Source organism: Rhinolophus ferrumequinum, chromosome 6, assembly GCF_004115265.2.
Source record: "Rhinolophus ferrumequinum isolate MPI-CBG mRhiFer1 chromosome 6, mRhiFer1_v1.p, whole genome shotgun sequence".
Taxonomy (NCBI): domain Eukaryota; kingdom Metazoa; phylum Chordata; class Mammalia; order Chiroptera; family Rhinolophidae; genus Rhinolophus; species Rhinolophus ferrumequinum.
In genome coordinates this window covers 10,702,777-10,725,948 of record NC_046289.1, presented here as the reverse complement: position 1 = coordinate 10,725,948, position 23,172 = coordinate 10,702,777, and the positions used below count along the sequence as shown (strand labels likewise).

The window sequence follows — 23,172 nt, the reverse complement described above, 5'->3', positions numbered from 1 at the left end:
TTTTTGTAAAGATTAACTCAGACTAACCATGTCTTAGATTCGTAAGGAATGTGCATTTTTAAGCATCTTGTACATTAAATAAAACTATCATTTTCACTGAAATCTAAGTCATTCTTGACCCACAGTAAATGATTTCATAGTACCTATCACTTATGTAACTTTAGATAAAGTGTTATCTTATACAAATTACTAAGAATTTTTAAATGGATTAATCCAGACACCAATATTGACTATCAAAATATCGCAACCACTGTTAAAACTGATGTTTTCTGCAAATTCACATCTAACATAATTCAGTTAATAGCAGAGTTAAACATTAAATTAAACATGAAACAGAATAAAGTTGGATATCAAAAGCCTTACAAAATTTGATTTAAATAGAGTTCCCTCCTTCACAAGGAATGAGTCAGTAGTACTGAAAAATTGATCTTTCTTACAGTTTTTAAAACTGAAAAGCTCAGAAAAAGTCTTATTTTATCCCCAAATAAAAATGTAAAGGTCATTTGGAGAGAAAAAAAGACTTATTTTAAGATAAGCCTGATTGCTCCAAATATATATATTAAAGCAAAAAGTCTGACAAGATTTGATTTTTGTGGTAACACTAAATTTTAACTTACGGTGCTGAAGAATTTCATTCTATTAAACTTCAATTTTATCCTATATTCCTGCTGTTAACTAACTGTTTAAATGCATAGAAAAGTACAAGGAAAAAAATTAAGATAAAAACTCCCAACTAACCTGCCCCACAAAGTGCCTTCTTCTTACAGAGCTTCGACTATAAAGCTTAATGAGAAAAATAATGTCTGTTTCATTCTGTATAAGTGGAAAAATCATAGTCTCTCCCCACTTTACTCTTCCATTGGAGGCCTTCAGCAAGCGTGTCTTCTTCTTATAAATCAACTCTCCTGAGCTAAACATTGCCACCTTCACAAAAAAACCTAAAAAACAGGAAATTTGGATATATAAAATTTTATTGAAAATACCATGTAAAGATATACATTGCTGTATTGTTTGCATCTATATATCGTTTGTTGTAAAAATATAAATAAGCCACTTTTAAAGATCTGATGAGCTAGCTATTGCCGTACCAGAAAACAGCTCTAGTAAACTTGATAATTTTTATCATATTTTATCATTAACTACTGTCACCTCAAATGAATTTAATCTTCTTCTAACCTGAATGCCATTAAAGTTTGGAATTGTAGGCATAACTAACTTTATACATTTATAAAATTTTATATATTTGTTTTCACAATTTTATCTTTACTTGAGACTCCAGAAGTTAAACATATGCCCACTAGAGAAAATCTATCCTTTAAATAAATTTGAAACGTAGAGCTTCCAGTAATGGTAGAATCGCTTGTACAAATTAACCTTCCCATAGATAACAATTATAAACTCCGGGAAAAATATAAAAAACAACTGTTTAAGACACTAAAGATTGACCAAAAGCAGGAAGAAACTGGAGAGTCAACTCTTAGGAGATGGGAGCTGCACTGGGTGAAATTCAGGTTTATATAGCTTTTCCCCTAAGCATTCTCCCAAGTCTAACACACAATGCCTACAGCTCAAGCAGAAAGGACAGTCCGACTAACTTGAGGAAATCTCAGATATAGCTAAGGTTACCAGGGAGGCAAGAAAATGAGGAGGGAATTTCCAAAAAGCAGGGAGCTGCAAAGTGAGGATGAAGACCTCCTCACTTTAGATTTACAAAACATAAGATTTACGAAACAAATCCATTAGATTTACAAAACAAAGATTGTTGGTAATTTGATTAAAGGAAGACACCTGTTAATGTAATAAATTGCACCTGTGGATTTCTACCATAGTCCTTGTTTCCTAGAATTTACCCTTTGTAGTCTGGTCTATTAATGCCTATTCTTTTAATGCCAAGTTGGACTTTATTTGCTTATTTCTTATTTTATGATTTTTCCCATCTATCTATATAAGTGAGGGTAGTCTAGCTATTTTGTGTGTGTACCATTCTTTCTGTTTTGATATCAAAAATATGTTACCCTCATAAAGTTACTTGTTCTATGCTTTGGAACAGTTTACATAGAATAGGAATCATATGTTCCTTGAAAGTTTGCTAGAAGCTGCCAGTAAAGTTATCTTGGCTGGGTGGTTTTATTAGAGGCAGCTCTTTAACGACCTTTACGTAGTTATTGTTTTATCCAGTTTTCCACTCTTCTCTAGAGAACTTCAACAGTTTTTTTTCCTTAGAAAATCATTTATTTTATATAGATGTTCAAACGAACTGGTATAGTTATAAATGGTATGGTCTTATTTATTATTGAATCTCTTCTGAATTTGAAATTATGTCCTCTTCCTTGTTCATGCTTTATTTTTTGCTTAATCCAACCTACCACAAGTTTGTCTAGTTTAATGATCTTTTCAAAGAAAAAGCTTTTGGTTATTGATTATGTCTTTTGCTGTTGTCTCAGTATCTATCAACTTCAACTTTGGCTTTAATTCCTTACATCTAGTTTCCTTTGGGTTTGCTGTTTTTCTAGCTTCTTGAATTGTACGCTTGGTTGTATTTATTTTGTCTCTCTAGTTGCAGTGAACATCCATTGCTTTTCCCTGCCTCCAGACATTTTCTCTTTTTTATTTTATTTTATTGGGGAAGGGAAACAGGACTTTATTGGGAACAGTGTGTACTTCCAGAACTTTTTTCCAAGTCAAGTTGTTGTCCTTTCAATCTTAGTTGTGGAGGGTGCCGTTCAGCTTCAAGTTGTTGTCCTTTCAATCGTAGTTGTGGAGGGCGCAGTTCATCTCCAGGTCCAGTTGCCACTGTTAGTTGCAGGGGGGCAGAGCCCACCATCCCTTGAGGGAGTCGAACTGGCAACGTTGTGGTTGAGAGCCCACTGGCCCATGTGGGAATCGAACTGGGAGCCTTCAGCGTTAGGAGCACGGAGCTCCAACTGCCTGAGCCACCGGGCCGGCCCCATTTTCTCTTCTTCTGGGAGGAAAAAGGGTACTCTTTTTCAACTCTAAGCCCTTTAGGTAGGTCTGACCTCAAAACTCCAGCTCTAGAGTGGCCTTGTGAACCCGGCCTATACAACCAAACCATCAGAAGCCTTGCTGTGCCCAAAGGGCAAGGAGAAACAAGCATTGCAAGGGTTGTGTTTGATGTTTATGGTTTTTTTAAAATTAAGTTTCTAGTTAGCAAACTATCCAATGAAGGGTACAGACCTAAAGAGAGGATAAATTATCAAGGCTAGTGAAACATATCTGACAGTCTTCTGGACACTCAACCTAAATTAACTAATGAGGAAAAAAATAAAGAAAAGCCTCAAATTAGGGTTTCCAGGCGGGAATTCCCGTCCGTTCTCGGGAATTTTTTTCGCTTTTCCATTCCTGAATCCCGAGAAAATTTGGTCAGGAAATTGGGAAAATCGGCTCCTTGAACCCAGGTGGTTGATAGTATCGGCTGCCACTCTGTGGAAACGATTCATCACAGAGTACAGAAAACAGTTTATATCTTGGGATTCGGGAACAGGAAAGTGAAAAAAATTCCTGAAAGCGGGCGGGAATTCCCTCCTGGAAATCCTACCTCAAATGCAGGGAGGTCACAACTGGATAAAAATCAAGAGACCAGTGGATTAAGTAAGGTAGACACAATGGCTAAAATTTGAAATCCAATAAAGTGATTTTAAGTTAAAAGATAAGTATTTAAGTTGAATAATAAATATAACTAAGATTTTAATCTCCACTGTAAGAAATGCAGGGAAAAAACGATCTTTTACTAATATCTTCTGAAGACCTACTTTGAACCACTGATATACTTACTTAAAGTCAGAGGTGTTGATGAGCTTGGAAGGTACTGTGCCTCAAGAATTTGTAACTGAATCCTGCTGTTGACAGCTTGAAAACACGTCCCCAGTTCAAGTTCTGCATGGCAAACCTGCATATCAAAAAGGTGTCATTGGGTAGTTAAGGATAAGCTTTGGGATATTTCAAAAATTCAAAAATAAAGAGCTAAGATTAGAAATTTTGACATCACTGCTTTTTATTGACACCACAAAGCTATATATTATCACAAAAGGTTTAGAAGATAAATGTCATGGATTCTATAAATATGAGGTGCTCACTGTCATGGATTCTGAAAATGCAAGTTACAACTACATAGTGACCTTTCAAAATCAAGAAGACCAAAAGACAATTCAAATTAAAAACAAATTAAATTCCTAAGCACCTTTTCTAGAGAAAATATCAGTGAAATAAACACCAAAAGAGCAAGGATACTTTCATCAGACTTTAAATGTAGTCATTTGCATTTTTTTTGAGAACATATGAAATATGATTTGAAAATGTTATACATGAGAATCATTACTATTTTTTCTCATGGTAGAAATCAGAGTAAGTGCTACCCAAATCAGAAGACAAAGGATTACTTCAATGAACAGATTTTTGGACTGAGACCTGAATGACTCTGCTGAATGGAAACAAGCCAAAGAAGAGAGCTGGCAAGCAGAATGCTAGTGAAAGTGATAAGGCAGTAAATAAGAAGAAAGTCAAAGGAAACCTGAGGCAAATGGGAAAATGAAGGAGACTAAGAGAGGGGGAGAGTTAAAATGTGCTCTTCAGTACTGTTGACTGACAGCAGAATAAGTTGGTAATTTGTCTGCAGAGCACAAGCCAGCCTACTTATGTGGATTCCAAGGTCCTTGGAGTGAAAAATAAGAGAGAAACATAAAGTTGTCCAAAACTCAAAAACATTACTCTTCACATGTTGAAAAGAGTAAGTATGGGACTAAAGCAAGAACATAATGTGAACAGATCTCACAGGACTCAGCGTAGACAGACTGAAACGTCTGTGCTAGTACTGATTCCAACAAAGCTACAGCACAGCTGAATGACACTTTATGACGAAGTTTATATTTGATAATCGCCCAGTATTCCCCCAAAATTGGTTCTTGGCTCACTAAGAAAGAACCTTTCTAGGTATGTGCCATTGACTGAATCTTGGGCTTTTTCCTAAAACATGATTGTGTTTTAAAATTAGTCATGCCATAAGAAATCAAAAGATACACTCACGTGAAAAGTGAATCACTTAAAAGCATAAACTCAACTGTTGAGGTTAGATTTCCCCCTTGAAAACTCTAAAATGATGATAAACCTTGTCTATTTGGGCAACAAACTCTGAATTCTAATAAATAAGTGAATGTACTGCTTTTACTTTTAACCAGAATAAGACTGGATTAATAAATCTTTTCAAGTGAACTAATTCAGTAGCCATATATAAAATAAAACCTTTGCTGAGGCTTTCCCTGGCATTTAAAAACAATACATTCACTTACTGTTTCCAAAAACACAAAGGAAACCATGGATTAAATTTTTCATTATTTTTTTCATTATGGTTTTGTACCTACAATGTAATAACACTTACGAAAACACGTGGCAGAACTCTTAGTGTACACACTTGCAGAGTTCACTTTCATAAAATAGAACAGCATTTGGCAATGGGTTTACCATTTCTTTCTTGCCAAGATTATTTCACAACTTCAATTATGGTGCAGAATATTATTCAGATCATGAAAAAACTATTCAAAGTGGTTTTCAATCTCGTACTAACCAAAAAAATTAAAATTCCAATCAATTAGTAGGTATAAATTAAGTGCATCTTTAATGAACACAAAATTGTGGATGATAGAAGGTATGTATGATCTCTGCTCCTGAATAATGTATCATTTTTTAAAGAAAACTTTGTAAGCCTTCCTGGAATTGTTGTTAAAAGTGAAATGTTAAGCATAATTAGAGAAAACCATGATCTGGTGATGTTTGAGAATATGTTCTTCGGTGGGCAATACTTAGTAAAAGAGCTGCCTCTAGAATCAGAATGCCTCCGTTCAAATCCTGGCTCCCCAACTACTGGCTCTCTGAGCCCAGGCAAGGGCTTCAATGTCATGGTCTCCATAAGAGGGATAAAAAGAGCAGCAGGCTCGTAAGTCTGACGTAAGCACTAAATTGCTTAGGATCAAGTCAGTTGTACAGTACGTCTCTATAAGTGTCAGCTATTTCTTCAGGCAAACCTTGTCTCTTTCACATCATTCAACACAGAAATTTGGGTTTCCAAGTAAATACTTACATTACTATTTGTCAAGGTCAAGAACTCTATACTGAGGAAAATATTAGCTGTACATGAAAGTTCTACTGTTCAGGATGAAATAATTGTCAGAGTGGAGGTGGGGAATATTAATGTGGCTTTTTCAGGGTCACAATTAGAACACCAATTTTGCTCATCAACAGGAAACAAAGCATACTATTCTTGCTTTGGCCGATATGAAACATTCACACTCACTAATATAAATGTGCTTGTCCAGTATAGCCTGAAATCTGTTCTTTCAGGCCATTAATTCTTGTATCTCTAGCACCTGGCACACAACAGATATACAAATGTTTATAAGACCTCTGGTAAGTGAAATATAGTTTGGGAGAAACTTAACCATATCATTCATTCAGATTCTCCAAGGCAGATAAGATTATAATGTCTCAATTCCCCAGAAAATACCTTTGCTGAGATACCAAACTGATGTATTTTTCTAGTCTTACTAAGTTTTAATATATTAATTATCCATTTGAATAGTATATTTGTGCCTTCTATAAAATATGGTCGCAGATTGTCTACTAAGCTCGTTTCAAAAATGCAAGTGACAAACTCCTGTCACAGTTACAAATCACATTTGCTATATTCTAACAGAAAATAATCTAATTTAGCATGCTTTCATTCATCATTTATTCTTTCATATCTATCTACATACAAATATTCAATGCCAATAATATGACACGCCCTTACTAAGAGTACAGTAAAATATAAAGAAAGCAGATGGATGCTCAAGCTTAGTTTTGTTTAAAACTAGTAACTTAAAATTATTATAAGTTGTAATAAATGCTATAAAGAAAACATATTGGGGTTGGAGACAGAAAATAGTAGACAAGAAATAACGATCAAGAAATTTCCATTCTTCTTGATCAAGTACAGAAATCCTTTATTTTCTTAATCCCTAATTTCCCCTCCAATTCAGTGGTTCTCAACCCTGGCTACACCTTAGAATCACCTGGGGAGCTTTGGAAATCTGCAGATGCCTCTGGCCCCACCCCCATAATATTCTGATTTAATTGGTTTAGGTGTGGGTATTTTTTGAAGGCTCCCCCGGGGGTTCTAATGTGCAGCCAGGGTTGAGAACCACTTCAAGTCATCTTAAGTATTTTTTAAGTAGGTAAAACATAAACCCTATATAAATTTCAAATCACATATAGGTTTGACCTTATGAAAGCTTATGGCTGATCACTATACTGTGTTTTGCTGTTTGTAATGTGCTCCAGTGTATAACACGCACTGACATTTTGGGCCCAAACTTTCAGGGGAAAAAATCCTTCGTTTTAATTTTTTAATTCAAACTTTTACTTGTTTACATTTAGATACTTGTTTTTTGTATTACAAAGGAATTTTAGCATTTATTTTTCAATATATTATGGTACAAGAAATTTCACATACCAAATAATTACAAAACACAAGAACAGATACAAGGTACAAGAAATTTTATGTACCAGTAACAAGTTCACGATATTTATGCATCATAAAAGGCCAAGAACTCTTAGTCGTTGCAAGTTCCTTATAAGTTCACCAAAACCAATTATCGTATTCCAGGGTATTATTTTGCATACCGATATCGTTATTGATTTCTAGAGTTATACTTTTAACTCATAAGCATAAATAAAAGAATTAAAAATATTTATATATATATACAGAATTAGTACTACCATTTATAACGCACATCCTTATTTTTCCCTCACAAATTTGGGCAAAAAAAGTGCACATTATACACAGCAAAATATGGTACATGTTATCTTGACACAGAAACTATATAATTAAATTATTGGGGATTCCTGAACAACTTAAAGGCAGTGTTCAACTACCGTGTTTCCCCAAAAATAAGACCAAGCTGGACAATCAGCAATAATGCGTCTTTTGGAGCAAAAATTAATATAAGACCCGGTCTTATTTTACTATAATATATATTTTATATGTGTATATATATATATGTATGTATATATATACACATATATATACATACATATATATATATAAAACATATAACATATAATGAAACATATATGACATATATGTTTATATAATATAACATAATATGAAACCAGGTCTTATTTTAATTTTTGCTACAAAAGATGCATTAGAGCTGACTGTCCGGCTAGGTCTTATTTTTGGTATATAAGACCTGGTATATTATATTATATTATATTACATTATATTATATTATATTATATTATATTATATTATATTGTATTATATAAGACCGGGTCTTGTATTAAAGTAAAATAAGACCCGGTATCATATATCATATCATATCATATCATGTAAGACCCGGTCTTATATTACAGTAAAATAAGACCAGGTCTTATATTAATTTTTGCTCCAAAAGACACATTAGAGCTGATTGTCTAGCTAGGTCTTATTTTTAGGGAAACACAGTAGTTCAGAGAAGCAAATGTCAGGTCTCAAAAATAAATCAGCACTATAGATAATGAAGTTCTTTACAAAAAGACACCAGCTATAAGAACCACCATTTTACCCAATTCCTGGACATACAGCTTACTCATGATTAAAACAACTTTCCTAATCTATTTCAAGGAAATCTAATTGAGTTGGGAGTTTAAGATCATTTCCTACTTCTCCTAAGTGACCAGCTACTAAAAAGAACCTTAAAAAAAATTAATAATTTAAAATTATTCATACTTCAAGATTATTTTCTCCTGAAGTATAAAACATTAATCAAAATGTATGCAAAGGTCATCCTAAGTTATTTTCCAATGGTGAAAGAAAAGGGGCTCTGTTATTCTTTTTATCGATTATTTTTAAAATATTAAACAATGACATTGTTTATACTCTTATTATTGCTTTTTGAGCGTCTTCTTGATCGTCTGATATATTCTAGAGTGTTCAAGTTATGCTCCAACAAACACAAACTCATCCAGTAATTCTAAAAGTGTAATTGACTTTTAACATTACATTCTGCTGTCACTTACAGAAATTTTTGAAGGTGGTGTTATATCCAAAGAGTAATCCATTTCCTGTGTGCTAAGAGTTCTGAGTGATAGAGAGCATTCGCCAATGGTCTTCTTCCTGGGAGTCTGCGTTTGAATCTTAAATATGAGCCTTGCAGTTTGTAGACTTTGGAGTTTAATGGCAAATACGAAGGTTTCCATAAATTCAAAATTCTAAAAACCAAACAAACAAAAAAACAAACCCAAGAAATTATAAAAGATATAAATAAAAGGACTGAAAAAAGGGTGATATGCCATTACAAAGTGAATAAAAATAACATTTTATAATCTGGGAAAGGTAGATTTAATTATTTTAAAACAACAAAAAATATCTTTTAATGGAAATGAAAATGAGAATGGCCATGACTTGTTTTTCCAGAATTTATCCTGGATACAATACTGCCTTTAATTTCACAAATCCTTTGAATTACTTAGTCAGGAATTCAAATCAATGTCAACAGCAAGTGTACCAGAATACAGCCTGCCCCCTTTCTGAAAAATTAGGCTGTTTTCGATCTTTGGTCTGGAGCATCTTTCCAGCTATTCACCACAATTCTTCAACAGTAAATAAGAGTGGTTCAAGAGTCTCATGCGAGCTCTCTCAGTACCCAAAATCTAACTTGTCCACGTTAAGAGACTTGAATTTTTTCTTTAAAGTAGAGACTCTTTGTCTAATGTTCTTCCCACCTATTTAGGGCTTCAATTTCTCTTTTGGTGATGTTTGTTCCACTCTTTCCGATCTGAAAAATCAATCTCCTTAACAAAGATGACAAAGGAAAATATGAGTATAAAGTTCTACCTTCTCTTACAAATAACCACCCCACACAAGTCCATGTTTTTCCAAGCTCAAAATATGTTTAATGTTCTTTTTGTTACTTTTAGTATTTTTAAAACCTTGGCTTACCATGGGCTAATGTCTTCTTGACACTAGACCATTCTTTGCTACACACAGTCCCTAGTGCATCCTTTTGAAAAGGAGCTTTTTCTTTTGACATTTGAAAAGGCAAGATATCTGAGCAACTAACAATATTTTAGATATTTTTTTCTTCTATTGTAATTGTTTATATCTGTGTAGTCAGAATTGTGTTTCTGAGAGCCTCCCAACCACTTAAGCTTTCTTTTTCTTCCAGTCTCAAGCCATAGAATCACACCAATGATACGGTATACATAAAATGTTTAATTTTTAAATTCAAATGCAATGAGCTTACAAATGAAGCAAGTATGCTGGTTTACTTCACATTTTGCCACAACAGGGGTGTCACAAGCAGCTTGATAAATACCACATTTGAAAAGTCATATTCCATGCAAGTTTAAATGAGAACATTTTTCCCTATCTTTTCCTAAATTAACTTAGTTTTATTTGAAAAGCAAAAAGTAAAATTGTTTAATTCAGGAAGTGTTCATCTGTAAGTGTCAGGAGTATAACCAAAGTTAAGATTTATTTCCACCTAGACTTTCCATAATGCATATTTTCATAAAGTTAGGTACACACACACACACACACACCAATTTTGACTTCTGCCTTTTCACTTATTAGGAACATTTTCCCATGTCCTTAAAAACTCTTCCTAAACGTTTTTTAATAGCTGCCTAGTATTCTATTACATGGTGCTATGGTTTGATTTGTATCCCCCCAAAAAGATATGCTAAAGTCCTAACCCCCATTACCTCAGAACGTGACCTTATTTGGAAATTAGTGAAGTTAAGATGAGGTCCTATGAAGTACAGAGGCCCCTAATTCAGTGACTGGTATCCTTATAAGAAAATGGCCATGTGAAGACAAAGAGAGACAGGAAGAACATCACGTGAAGATGGAAGCTGAGGTTAGAGTGAAGCCAAGGAAGGCCAAGGATCGCTGGCCATTGCCAGAAGCTGGGAAAGGAGTTGGTTCCTCAGAGAAGGAACCAACACTGTTGACATCTTGATTTTAGACTTCCTCCCAAACTGTGAGAGATAAATTTCTATTGCGCTAAGCCATCCAGTTTGTGGTACTTAGTTACAAAAACCCTAGGAAACTAACATACATGGTATTCCACGAGTTTTCTCAATCATTCCCCTATATGAGACATTTAGACATTTATATTATTTCCAACTTTTCCATTATGAACAAACTGCCAAGTATACTTTATACATAAGAGCAAAATATAAAGATATATATATATATAAAACATTATTTCCATGGAAGAGATTCCAAGTAGAATAACTATGTTAAAAAGTATAAATATTTTAAGGTTTTGATGTGTATTGTTATTAAAATAACTTCCAGAAAGTTTTATGTTCTAGAGTACTTACAAAATTTTTCCTAATTTTAATAAACGAAAAAAGATAGAAAGATAGAAAATAAAGAGAAAGCAATATGTAATTGAAAATTTTTTTTCTATGATTACTAGTGAGAGTAAATTTTTTTCATGTTTATGAGTCATTTGAATTACCTTCTTTTTAAATATGTTCTCATAGAAGATACCTTTCTTTTTCATGGAAAAGCCCTAACTTTTCAACCCGTATCAAAAGACAAATATGGAGATATATAATATATTTAAGTTAATTTGAAATCTAAAATCTATAAAATCAAATTCAGGATTGTAAGTCTTCCAGTTATATTTTCCTTTCATAAGAGAAAAGTAAAATTTTCTTAAATAATGTTCATCTTCTATATATTTTAGTGATTAAAATTCTATTTTAAAATGCATTTTAATATCGGACAATGAAATATCACATACTTCTGACGCTCAAAATAGTCTTTAAAAAGCAACGGGTGCATAATTTGTAGTTTCCCCAAAATAAAACACTTTCTTATTCCAATTAAAATAACAAATATAAGAAAAACATAAAAAGAATTCAAGCACAAACAGTCACTTACATTGGAGCCCTCCTTGGCTGAAGATTTGAAATGCACTGGTTTGGGCAATGTTAGCATCCCTTTCACAGAAATAGTAGGAGTGTCTCCACAGCTAGAGGGCCAACTTAAATCTCTGCACTAAAAAAATTAAAAATACAGTTTGAATTTTACAAAGGACACTGACTATACAAATATTTTATGTATTTCTTGAGTTAATGACTTTAGATAAAAACTGTAAAAGTTTAATCTACTGAGACCTCTTGTTTCATTTACATTAAAATAATTTAACATTAAAAATTAAGTAAAATAATTAGACATTTAATGTTCTAGACATCACATCAATTTCTTTCTTGAGGTTAAAAACAAACATACTTCCATCATACCTATCGATTTGTTTTCTTTTGAAAGAAAAGTTAGTATTCACTATAACATACCTGTAAAACTGTGATCCAGATCTGCTCTACTGAAGAATTATAAAACACTTTCACATTCAATCTCCCCAAATCTCTTTCATCTCCTGACAGAGTGATAGTATCTGAATTGTAAAAGGACAAAGATGCTTGAAAGCTATGTAATCCTTCTAATCAAAGTAAGTTTGATACAAGCTAATTTTATGGGTACAAATGAAAAATGCTACGATTATTTTTTAAAGTTGCCAATTTAATAAGACAAAAATCACACTTCAATGTTTTATTGAAGTGCTGGTGAAAGATAAACTATAAAAGGTACATGGCTTAAAAACTTAACCCAATTATAACCTGAGGGTTTTACGTTAAAACTAAGAAAAACTTTCCCAAATAACATTGATATGGCCTTCATACTGTATGCTTCAGGAAGTTCTTTCGCTATATGGTTACAAACAAAGAAACAATATTTAACTGCTTTACTTTTTAAAAAGTTTCATTCATGCCTTAACACTAAAAACTAAACAATCTGATCTGTGTATTCATATGCAGACAACACTGCCAACATAGATATAGTCATCTAGAGTATTTTTACCTTATCATATATACTTTCAAATTACTACTGGGTAGAAGTAATCCCATTAAGAATATTAAAAAGAGAATACTTTATTCCTTACCCAGGCTTCTGTTACTCCCCTGAGAATTCTTCCTCGACGAAGAACTACTGGGAACACTGGACAATGAATCATGTCTCTACAAATGAAATTCTTTAGTCAGAAATTATGTATCAGACTTTAAGGATTCTGAAAAAATACATACCCTCGTATCAAACTGCATGCTAACATTTTGACAGTGTTACTCATCAAAATTTCCCACTTTTAGATAGAAGAGAGGAAAAAAGACTTGTGTGTTATCAGGAAAATCCTAAATATCTGACTAGATAACACATGGGAAAGCCTTTGCTGGTTTTGGTTTGGTTTGGTAATAAAGAGGAAGAGATGACTACTTATGTTTCATACTTGAAACTATTAATAAAAATCAGAATATATTTGGAAGTGCCCTATTACCTAAAACCTGCAAAGCAGCAGTTAGCAAAGCAGGGTCCCTCTGGACCAGAAGCGTCAGCATCACCTGGGCCACTGTTAGAAATACAAACTCAGGCTCCACTGCAGAGCTACTTAACCAAAAGCTCTGGGGGTGAAGCCTGGCAATCTGTATTTTAACAAGCTCTCCACACAATTCTATGCATGTTAAAGAACTGGTACTAAAAAGGATTAAGTCTACCAAAAAATAACTCAACTGGGGATTATTAAGGATTATTTAGAATACACTTCCATTTTAATAAAATATGTGTATACATTCACATGAAAAAAAGTCTACAAGTATATATAAACAATATTTTCTCTCAGTTATAGGACTACAGGTGATTTGTCTTTTTACTTTGCTTAAATCTACTTTCTAATTTTTAAATAATAATCACAGTTTACTTGTATTAAAAAATATATATATTTTTGATATCAAAATATCCTCAATTATATTTCAAAATCAGAAGGACAATGTGCTAATATTAATGAATACCTAAAGTCCTACATCTCAACAGAAATACCAATTTTTACTAACTAGGTAGTTTTTTCAATAACGAAAGTTAAATCAATAAGCACTTTTAACTATATTTTAAATTCCAATTGCCTGAGTGCGTACGAACTGAGAGATGTAAGACTCATTAAAAAAAAAAAAAGAAGAAAAAAAGAAAGACAAATTACTGCCTTTTAGTATTTAAGTGACGTCTTCCTAAAATAGTGCACATGGGAAATACCAAGTGTTTATTCTTTAGATATTAGAATAGATACATCTACAAAAGATATACAATATGTAGTCCCTAATGTAATTCATACATTTCTGAATTTTTAGCTTGAAAATAAGTTATCGAATATAATTAACTATATATAAACAATTTACCTGGATGAACCGCTGAGAAGAACTTGTAAGATCAAGCATAGACTTGCTTAGCCCAGGAGAACCAGGGAGTTTGTTGGTCCTTAAATCACAGACTACAAAGGTACATGAGAAAATTACTTATTTTTATAACAAAGAAGAAACACTGGAATTCTACTTAATTTATATCATGAATATTATATGTAAATCAACATAAGAGATAAAGCCTTCTAACGAACTTAAAAACTTTTTTCAATTATTTTATGTTTGTTTGAAACAGAAACCAACATAAATCGAACAATGCATTTTCGGAAAATTCATTCTTTTTCCTTACATTCCCCAATTCTTCACCCCAGAAGAAAAATCTAAGAGGATGTAAGTCCTCTGTGCTAAATGTAGTTCAACTATTTAATGAGCACTTATAAAAGGAAAAAAAAAAAATCAATACTGAATCCTACTATGTTCCTGTATCTCTAGTTTCCCTCCTAAACTGCAAAATACTGGAAGAATGGAACTCTGTATACTAACTGTATATTCTAGCACAGTGTTGAAATAAATATTTAAATAAATACTTCTGCTTTATTTTTATTACCTCATCCTGAATTCAGGGCTGAAATAGATAGATAGATAAAAGACAGGAAAAACTGAGAATTTTGTGAATCAGATATATACAAGATAGACTATAGCTGATGTAGTCTCAAATATGAAACTAAGAAAGTTCTAAAATCATATAGGCATTTTCTATTTTCTTTGTTTACATTTCTAATCATATCATGAGTTTCCAAATTCACCATTTTCACCGAATAGAGCAGAAAAGGAAAAAGCTAGTAAATATCTGTTATAGAATTTACAAAATAATCTGTAAACAAAACTTTCAAAAAAGGAAAAATAAAATTGAATTTGGAACTACTAACACATATAACTTACTAATCTTTCCATTTTTTTATTAGATATACAACTACAAGGAAGTCATAGTGTTTGTCACATCACTTCTGAAGACTGCTTTTCTCTTATTTTAAAAAATTTTTCATAATAAGAATAATTTCTTCCAGAGCCTTAGATTTAATTTGATTTCTACGTTTGTTAAAAGAGAAACACAAAGAGGAAAAAAATTTTTTTTCAAACCTGATCCATATAATCTCATCTCTTCGGAACAAGGAGGAAAGCGCCGACTCAAATCTGGTGAAATGTGCTGATACATATAAAATGGGTTATATACATCATAGTTGGATCCATGATGGGAAGAACTGGAAAGTTCTACCTTTCGGTCTCCAAAAGATGCTCTGGCAGATCCTGAAAGCAAAGGATTCTAAAGTTTTACAACATCCTTTTCTTGGAGTTATTAGCCAACACCATTCAAGGCAAAGGAAAAAAAAAATTTGTCTCGAGTAATACTAACTCACATGCACTTGATATCTCAAAAAAAAAAGAGCAGAGTTACTGAGCTCTAACTGTGTGGCGTATCCTGCCAGAGATCAGCCATGAACCCTGCTCTCAAGACAGTCTGGTAAATTTTTGGCATATTTTCTTGTCCATATTCCTAAATGTGGACAAGTCTGTAGTTTGTAATCAGTTTCCTTTTATTTTTCTACTTATACAAAGGATATCTTTTAAGTTAGATTATCCTCTTCTTTCGGAGATGTACTCTTTTCACAAATACCAGAACATTTATAAAAACTGACCACATGATGAGATACACAGAGCAAGTCTCAAAAAATTTTAGACGATTGAAATCACACACAATATGTTCTCTAACCACAATGCAATAAAGTTAGAAATCAAATTGAATAGAAAAATATTTATATTGAAACACAAAGGACCAAAAATGACCAAAAAAGGTCATCTTTAAGAAGAAAAACAAGATTGAAAGATTTGCTCTACTGGGTGTTAAGAACAGAATTTGGCATAATTATAAGATCAATGGGACAGAATAGAAGGCCCAGAAAGAGACACCCACTTTATGGAAACTTGACTTATAATCAATGCAGCACTGCACAACAGTGGGAAACGAACAATCGTTTTGCTAAAAGGTGATAAGACAATTGGATATTGATATAGGAAGAAGAAAAAAAACCTTTCATCCCAACTAAGCATAGTCACAAAAAATTAATTCCACATGGATTGTAGCTCTCAATTAATGAAATAGAATATAGCATTAATCATAAAAAAGTTAATAAACAGAACTACATTAAAACTGAAATTTCCCATTTGTTAAAAGACGAGTTAACCCATTCAGTGAGAGAAGATATGTGCAACAAATATAACTGACAAAGGGCTCATATCCAGCAAGAATGAGGAACTCCCACAAATCAATAAGAAAAAGACAAGCAAGCCTGTATATAAATTGGCTTAAGACTTAAGCAGGCACTTCAGACGAGAAGCTCTCCAAATAGCCAATAAGCATGACCTGGTGCTCCATCTCCTTAGTCACAAGGGAAATGTAAATTAAAACTGCAATAAGATACCACTACCTGTTCATCAGAATGGTTAAATTAAAAAGCCTGACAATACCAAGTGGTAGCAAGAAAGCAGAGCAGTGTGAACTATCATACTCTGCTGGTAAAAATGTACATCGATACAATCACTGTGGAAAACAGTTTGCTAATTTCTACTAAAGCAGAAGATGTTTATACCCTCTGATCCAATAATGTCATGCTGGGACATACACACAACTGAAATACTTGCACATGTGCGGCAAGAGATATGTACAAGAATGTTCATAAGCATCATTATCCATAATTGCCAAAAATTGGAAAAAACTCAAATGTCCATCAACAGCAAAACAGATGAACTGTAGTATATACTTACTACATAAAAATACCTTACAGAATGCTCTACAGAAACACTACTGTGTATCATGCCATTTGGAATACAATCGAACAGATAAATACACTCACTGTACAGATATGAAAACAAACTGAAGCTACTAACAATATGAATGAATTTCACAAACATAATGTTGAATGAAAGAAGCCATAAACAAAAGAATATATAAATTTCATTTATATAAAGGTCAGAAAACAGAAAAAGTTAAACTATAATATTTTGGAATATGTACTTAAGTGGTAAAAAGTTAAGAAAGCAAGAAAGTGATGATTATAACTACTGGGAGATTGATTACTCTGGAATGAACAAAAAGGGGGAAGATGGAAGCTTTGGGGTTACTGGTAATAAGCTATTTCGTTGACTGGTGACTATACACATGTTTTGCTTTGTAATAAATCACTGAGCTGTATACTTCTGTTCCTTTTTTCTACATGTGTTTTATATTTCACAGTTTTAAAAGGACGAAACAATAGATCAAATTCCTTTTGAAGCTAATCACGTTGGAAATAATATATACACATAAAATAAAGTTTTTTAAATGTTTCAATTATTGCCATGTTTTAATTCTTTTTGTCCCACTTAAAACAGACTCCACACTATAAACTACTCTTTTCTGAATTTTAGGCTAAACAAAACTGGTAGCTTCACACTGAGTTCAGAAAAGAAAAAATACGGGGTTATGAGATTTTATCCTCGTCCTGGTTCAAATACCTACGTGTCCATTCCAAGCACTGTACGCAGGCAGAAAGGTGCCAAGAGGGAGCAACGAAGCCAGAGCCTTACAAAGAGCCTGCGCCCTCAGAGGCTAAGGCGTAAATCATTCCGCGCACAAACGCTGCTATAACAGTCTGTTTATGGTAACGAGAACAGCACTGTCAAGAGTGGTAGCACCACAAATGACTCACTACCTTTATATGCTATACTTAGAAAAAGAATATTCTGATTTTATTTTTCCTTTGCAAGTAAGCCACTACAAAATTCCAATTTTCCCCTCAGTAGACAGTGATATCATTTTTTAAGTTCAAGAGGAATTTACAGAACCACAGTGCTATAAAACTAGATGTAAAGTTACACAATTGCTTACACCTCTCAAAAGCACTATTTAAAATTTCAATATTAATTCAAAATGCATTCTCTTAATGGATAGATAGGTAGGTAGATAGATAATAAATAAAGCAGGCACAGAAAAATAATGCTAGAATTGTTACCAAAGCGGTAAGCTACAGCTGTACTCAGACTCATTAGCAAGTAAGCAATGCAACAAAACGAATTCCAAATATTTGAAACATAATTTTAGTCATTATTGATAGCGGTCTCCCCTATCTTTTCACAATCACCACATCAGCCCATCACTCGCACATACAGCTTGCACACATTTGACTTTTATAATTAGGTACCAGGAATACTTTCTTGATTCTAGCTATATAAAGTAATTTTCTCTCCAATATGTTAAAAATCAGATGGCTTCACCACATCCTCAGTGAGCCTATAAGCATAAACCAATTTCTAACTCATTCACTCAAAAAGTAATGTGTTCTATTGATAGGAGGGGAAAAAAAAAGACAAAAGAAAAACTATCACATATTGCCAGGTAGATGTTTCTTACTTGTTTTCTGAATATGAAGGTAACAACGTAAACTACTCTAAATGTCTAAGAATAGGGAATTTATTAAATAAATTATGGTAAGTCCATATGATTTAATACTATGGAGCCATTAAAAAGCAATAAATATGAAAACATGTTCATAATACATTATGTGAATAAAAAAAATTACAAAACTACTTATATAGTTTAATACCAGCGTTGTTAAACAAGTATGAGAGAAAGAGAAAAGTCAATTGATCATAGTATCCTGTGAGCCAGAGCTTTTAAAAACTATTTTTTTAAAGACACTACTGATATATGAAAAACAAGGCACTAAGATCATCTTTCCTTGTTTCTTTAAAAAAAAAAGTCATCCCTACCAGACCCAACTCTCCTGTAGATAACAACACTAAACTCTAGACCAAAATAAAACAAACAAAAAACTGTGATGGCACTGGAAAGTGAACAAAAAAGCAATGCAGATTCTGGACAGGATTTGACTCTGTGAAAAAGGGGAATCTCACAAAGTTAGTTACCCATTTTTAACAACTTTTAGCCTGCGGGCGGGCCATAGTTGGCACTGAGCTGGGCAGGTAAAACTCCAATAGAAAATCCAGTTTTTCTGGCCTGAAAAACCAGAAGGCAGACTTCAGAGCAATCACAGCTGCTAGAACGTATGCTGGGAATCTTGGAAAGAAGAGAGCCCCAAATTCTGGGAGTAAAGACTGCTCAAATATCTGGCTGATCCCTCAACCACACATGTGTGGGACAGCCTCCAACTAAGGATAATAAAACTAAGCTGAGGTAAGAGTTGCCACCAACCAAGTTGCAGAGTCCAACCCAGTTAACTGCCTGCTGAAAAAAATAAACAAATAAAAACCCTCAGAGTAATATAACAGATTCTAGAGTCTACAACATAACATCCAACATTCAGAATACAATCCAAAGTCACCTCAAACACAAAGAAACAGGAGAACGTAACCCATTCTCACAGAAAAAATACACAGACTCTAAACCTAGATGACCTAGATGGTAGAACTAGCAGACAAAAGATGTTAAAGCTTAAAGACATGAAAGAAACAGGCTCACAATAATGAAAATAAAAAACAAAACAAGAAATCACAGCAAAGACAGAAACTATAAAAAAGAACCAAATGTAAATTCTACGACAAAAACACCCAATGTCTTAAAATATAAAATTCACTGATTGGCTTAACAGCTGAATGGAGATAACAAAGGAAAGAGACAATGATCTTGAAAATAGATTAATATTATCCAATCTGAAGAAGAGAGAGAGAAAAAAAGATTGGAAAAAAAAATAAGTCTCAGAGATACATAAAAACAACATCAAACGGTCCTACACATGAGTAAGTGGAATCCCAGAAAAAGAGGGAAAGAAGAGGGGCAGAAAAAAATATTTGAAGAAATATTCTAGATCTTGATAAGATTTGGATTACATTGGTATATACATTTGTCAAAACCGAAAAAATACACACTTAAAACTTGGGCAGCTCATGGTGTGTAAAGTTAATGTTGAAAGAAGAAACCTAAACAGATAATGAACTCTAGTCAATGATATATACACATGCTTAAGTATTAAGAGGGAGTTGTACCGAGGTCGACAATTTACTCTGAAATGCATTCTCCCCCACAAAAAAAGGATTAATAATGGATAGAGGAATGGATAGATGGACAGAAATGTGGTAACAAGTACAGTAAAATGTAAATGAAAGAATCTATGTGATAGATGTATAGGTATTCACCATTAAGGTCTTTCAGATTTTTCTGTATGTCTGACATTTTTCATAATAAAATTTTGAGGGGAAAAATCATAATGACTGACAGTATTTGAATGTACTAAAATTATTTTTAAAATACCACAAGAGTTACATGTTGTTTCCTCTTCCTTAGTCCATTGGCTTCTACAACATCAGACAAAACTCAGCCAATGCATCTACCTTATTCAAGCAGCTATTTAGACTGAGAAGTGTATTTAGATTGGAAAGTGTATTTATCGACTGGGAAGTCTATAAATCATCTTTGTAAAGAAAGATGGAAAAGGAAGGAAGAAGGACTACTTCATTGCTTCCTTATTTCTCTTTACATAAAATTTTAGAAAATAGTAGATAGGAATGTTTACTATATTTACTGATCAAATACAGAATAATTCCTCTATTTTTTTCCGTTCTAGATCAGTGAAGGATAACCGATGCATTACATTAGGTTGGTGCAAAAGTCACTGCGGTTTAAAAGGTTAAAAATAACTGCAAAAACCATAATTACTTTTGCACCAACCTAATAATTACATTATTCCTTTAAGAAAGGCCAAATCTACACACAAATGTGTTGTATTATGATCAGATTTCATAATGGGACCTTTCAAAAATACTGCACATTAAGTTCCTCTATAGGAAGAGCAAACCATATAAAAAGCAAAAGGTAAAATTGCATATAAAAAATACATCTTTATGCTGAAGATACGAAAGAACAAAACAGTAGCAGTAACAGCATTTAAATGCTGCCTATTGATTTTTAAACCATGCCATTTCATTGTTTACCTTCAAGTTCTTCCAGATGTGAAAGAGTTCCTTGTGTACTGGGCTGAATATAAGATAACTTAAACCTGGGCACCACAAATGGTACTTCTTTGCCATCAGACGGTAATTTGGAAAGTAAATAATCTTCAGTACAGCCCAGCTGAGGCTTTACAGAAACAGAAGTCAGTGGAGCTATACAGACAGTTGTATTTTGGCTATTTGAGACTGCTGTTTTAAAGTCTTTTTCCACGGAAACTGCATATAAAAGAAGGAGAGAAAAAAAGAAAAAAATTACCAATATGCACGTAAATTTATATAATAATAATCTAAACCTAACATGCTTTGGTACTTATTTAATCATTTTAGAAGAAACTGCTGATACATGAACTACTCTTGGGTCCTATCAAGCACTTCTGGACTCCACATTAATTCTGTCCAGCCAATAGTTGAGCAATTAATAGACTATTGTCAAAGTATATTAACTTATCGTAATGGTAAAAGCAGATTTTCAAGAGTCTCATTCCCACAAGAGCTCAGAGATGGAAGACAAGTTTATTTTGTAGCTAATTCCACAATACTTTCAAGTAAAATCTAGTTGTTTAAAAATATTCTCAACAAAGCAATTCTTGTTATCAACACTAATGGTTAACAGCAGTTTTAAATACATAAAGCAATTCTGGAAAGAAGCTAAAGGTCAATCTTCACCAAATCACAAAATAAAATACACATACCCTAATATAACAGCAACTCTCCTTGTGCTAGCTTCCCTGACCTATTTTGTCCATTCTCTAGAACGATATGTAATTCCTAAAATGCATGACTTAGGACGGGGAGGTAAGGGACACCCAGAGTTAATCTTTAGGTATAAACAGTATTGTCTGTAGAATGGATAAAAATACAACTACCATTGTGCAGGAATGTAAGAAATGTTTTCATGCAAAACAGAAGTCTTTGTACTCAAATATACTAGGACACTATGCTCTAGACCAGGGGTGTCCAAACTTTTTTCAACGTTTTTCACCGAGGGCCATATTCGGTAAAATACACAAACAGCCGGGCCACTCACTCGAGGTGAAGTACGTATTGCCTCACCTGGTTTATTTAAGTAAACTAAATATATTTTTGGAATTTGCTGCGGGCCAATAAAAAAAGGATCGCGGGACACAGTTGGCCCGCGGGCCGCAGTTTGAACACCCCTGCTCTAGACTAAGAAATACAAGAAAGAGTCCATGTAAAATAAAGTTCCAGGCATACCCTGAAGAGATGAGGAAACCATGCAACGAAAAGGGTGATCTCCAGGAGTCCTTGATAAATGTGGGTCTAATAAAGTTATGGGTCTCTTCTCCCCTTGGGTCATTCACGAAAGGCATTTTTTAAACATTTAAAACATTTGCCAGAATACGTTGTCCCCCAAACACACCCACCACTCGTCATTGCCCGCCTTTGCCTGTGCTATTTCATCCACCTGGAACACTCCTGTGCAGTCCTCACCTTCTCTTACTTCCTGCTTCCCACTCAGCTGGCTAAAATCCTCTTCAGACTTTCCACGCCAAATGCCATTTTCTTGGTGGTGTTGCCCCAGGGTGTCTCCTGGGTTGAATTCATCTCTCTTTCCCCTATGCTCCCGGGTATTTTCTTACCTATTGTGCCTTATATTTATGTTTCTGCCTCCCCCACGAAGTTAGGAAATGCGATTCATTTATCCTCATACTACAAAATGCCACAAGTAAAGAAAACATTAAATGTTTGTTGAAGTCAAAGCAAAACAAACTCACAGCCGTGCTTCTCTGTTTCACCATAGAAACATCCTCTACAGCAACTCTTTATGAACTCTGTTGCCATTATATTCAATTTCCAATATCCAGCAAAATATGTAAGCTTCCAATTTTAATATTAATCTGTTGGTAGAATAGAAAACAAGTTAAAATGATCATGCTTAATGCCATTAAGTATCACTAAATAAATATCGTCTGTCTTTCT

At 33.4% G+C, this 23,172-nt stretch overlaps 1 protein-coding gene across 1 annotated transcript in view; it reads right to left on the bottom strand.

The window, feature by feature from the left end:
* Positions 1-23,172, bottom strand: part of TC2N (tandem C2 domains, nuclear) — a 39,898-nt gene that overhangs the window by 2,677 nt on the left and 14,049 nt on the right. Inside the window, exons 2-11 of the mRNA XM_033106846.1 lie at positions 22,968-23,090; positions 21,214-21,447; positions 15,370-15,537; positions 14,269-14,360; positions 12,987-13,062; positions 12,340-12,440; positions 11,927-12,043; positions 9,049-9,240; positions 3,793-3,907; positions 739-938 (exon numbers count right to left, since the gene is read on the bottom strand). Of these exons, the coding sequence (XP_032962737.1) occupies positions 739-938; positions 3,793-3,907; positions 9,049-9,240; positions 11,927-12,043; positions 12,340-12,440; positions 12,987-13,062; positions 14,269-14,360; positions 15,370-15,537; positions 21,214-21,447; positions 22,968-23,034 (1,362 nt within the window). The 5' untranslated portion in view covers positions 23,035-23,090. The remainder of the gene's footprint in view (positions 1-738; positions 939-3,792; positions 3,908-9,048; positions 9,241-11,926; positions 12,044-12,339; positions 12,441-12,986; positions 13,063-14,268; positions 14,361-15,369; positions 15,538-21,213; positions 21,448-22,967; positions 23,091-23,172) is intronic.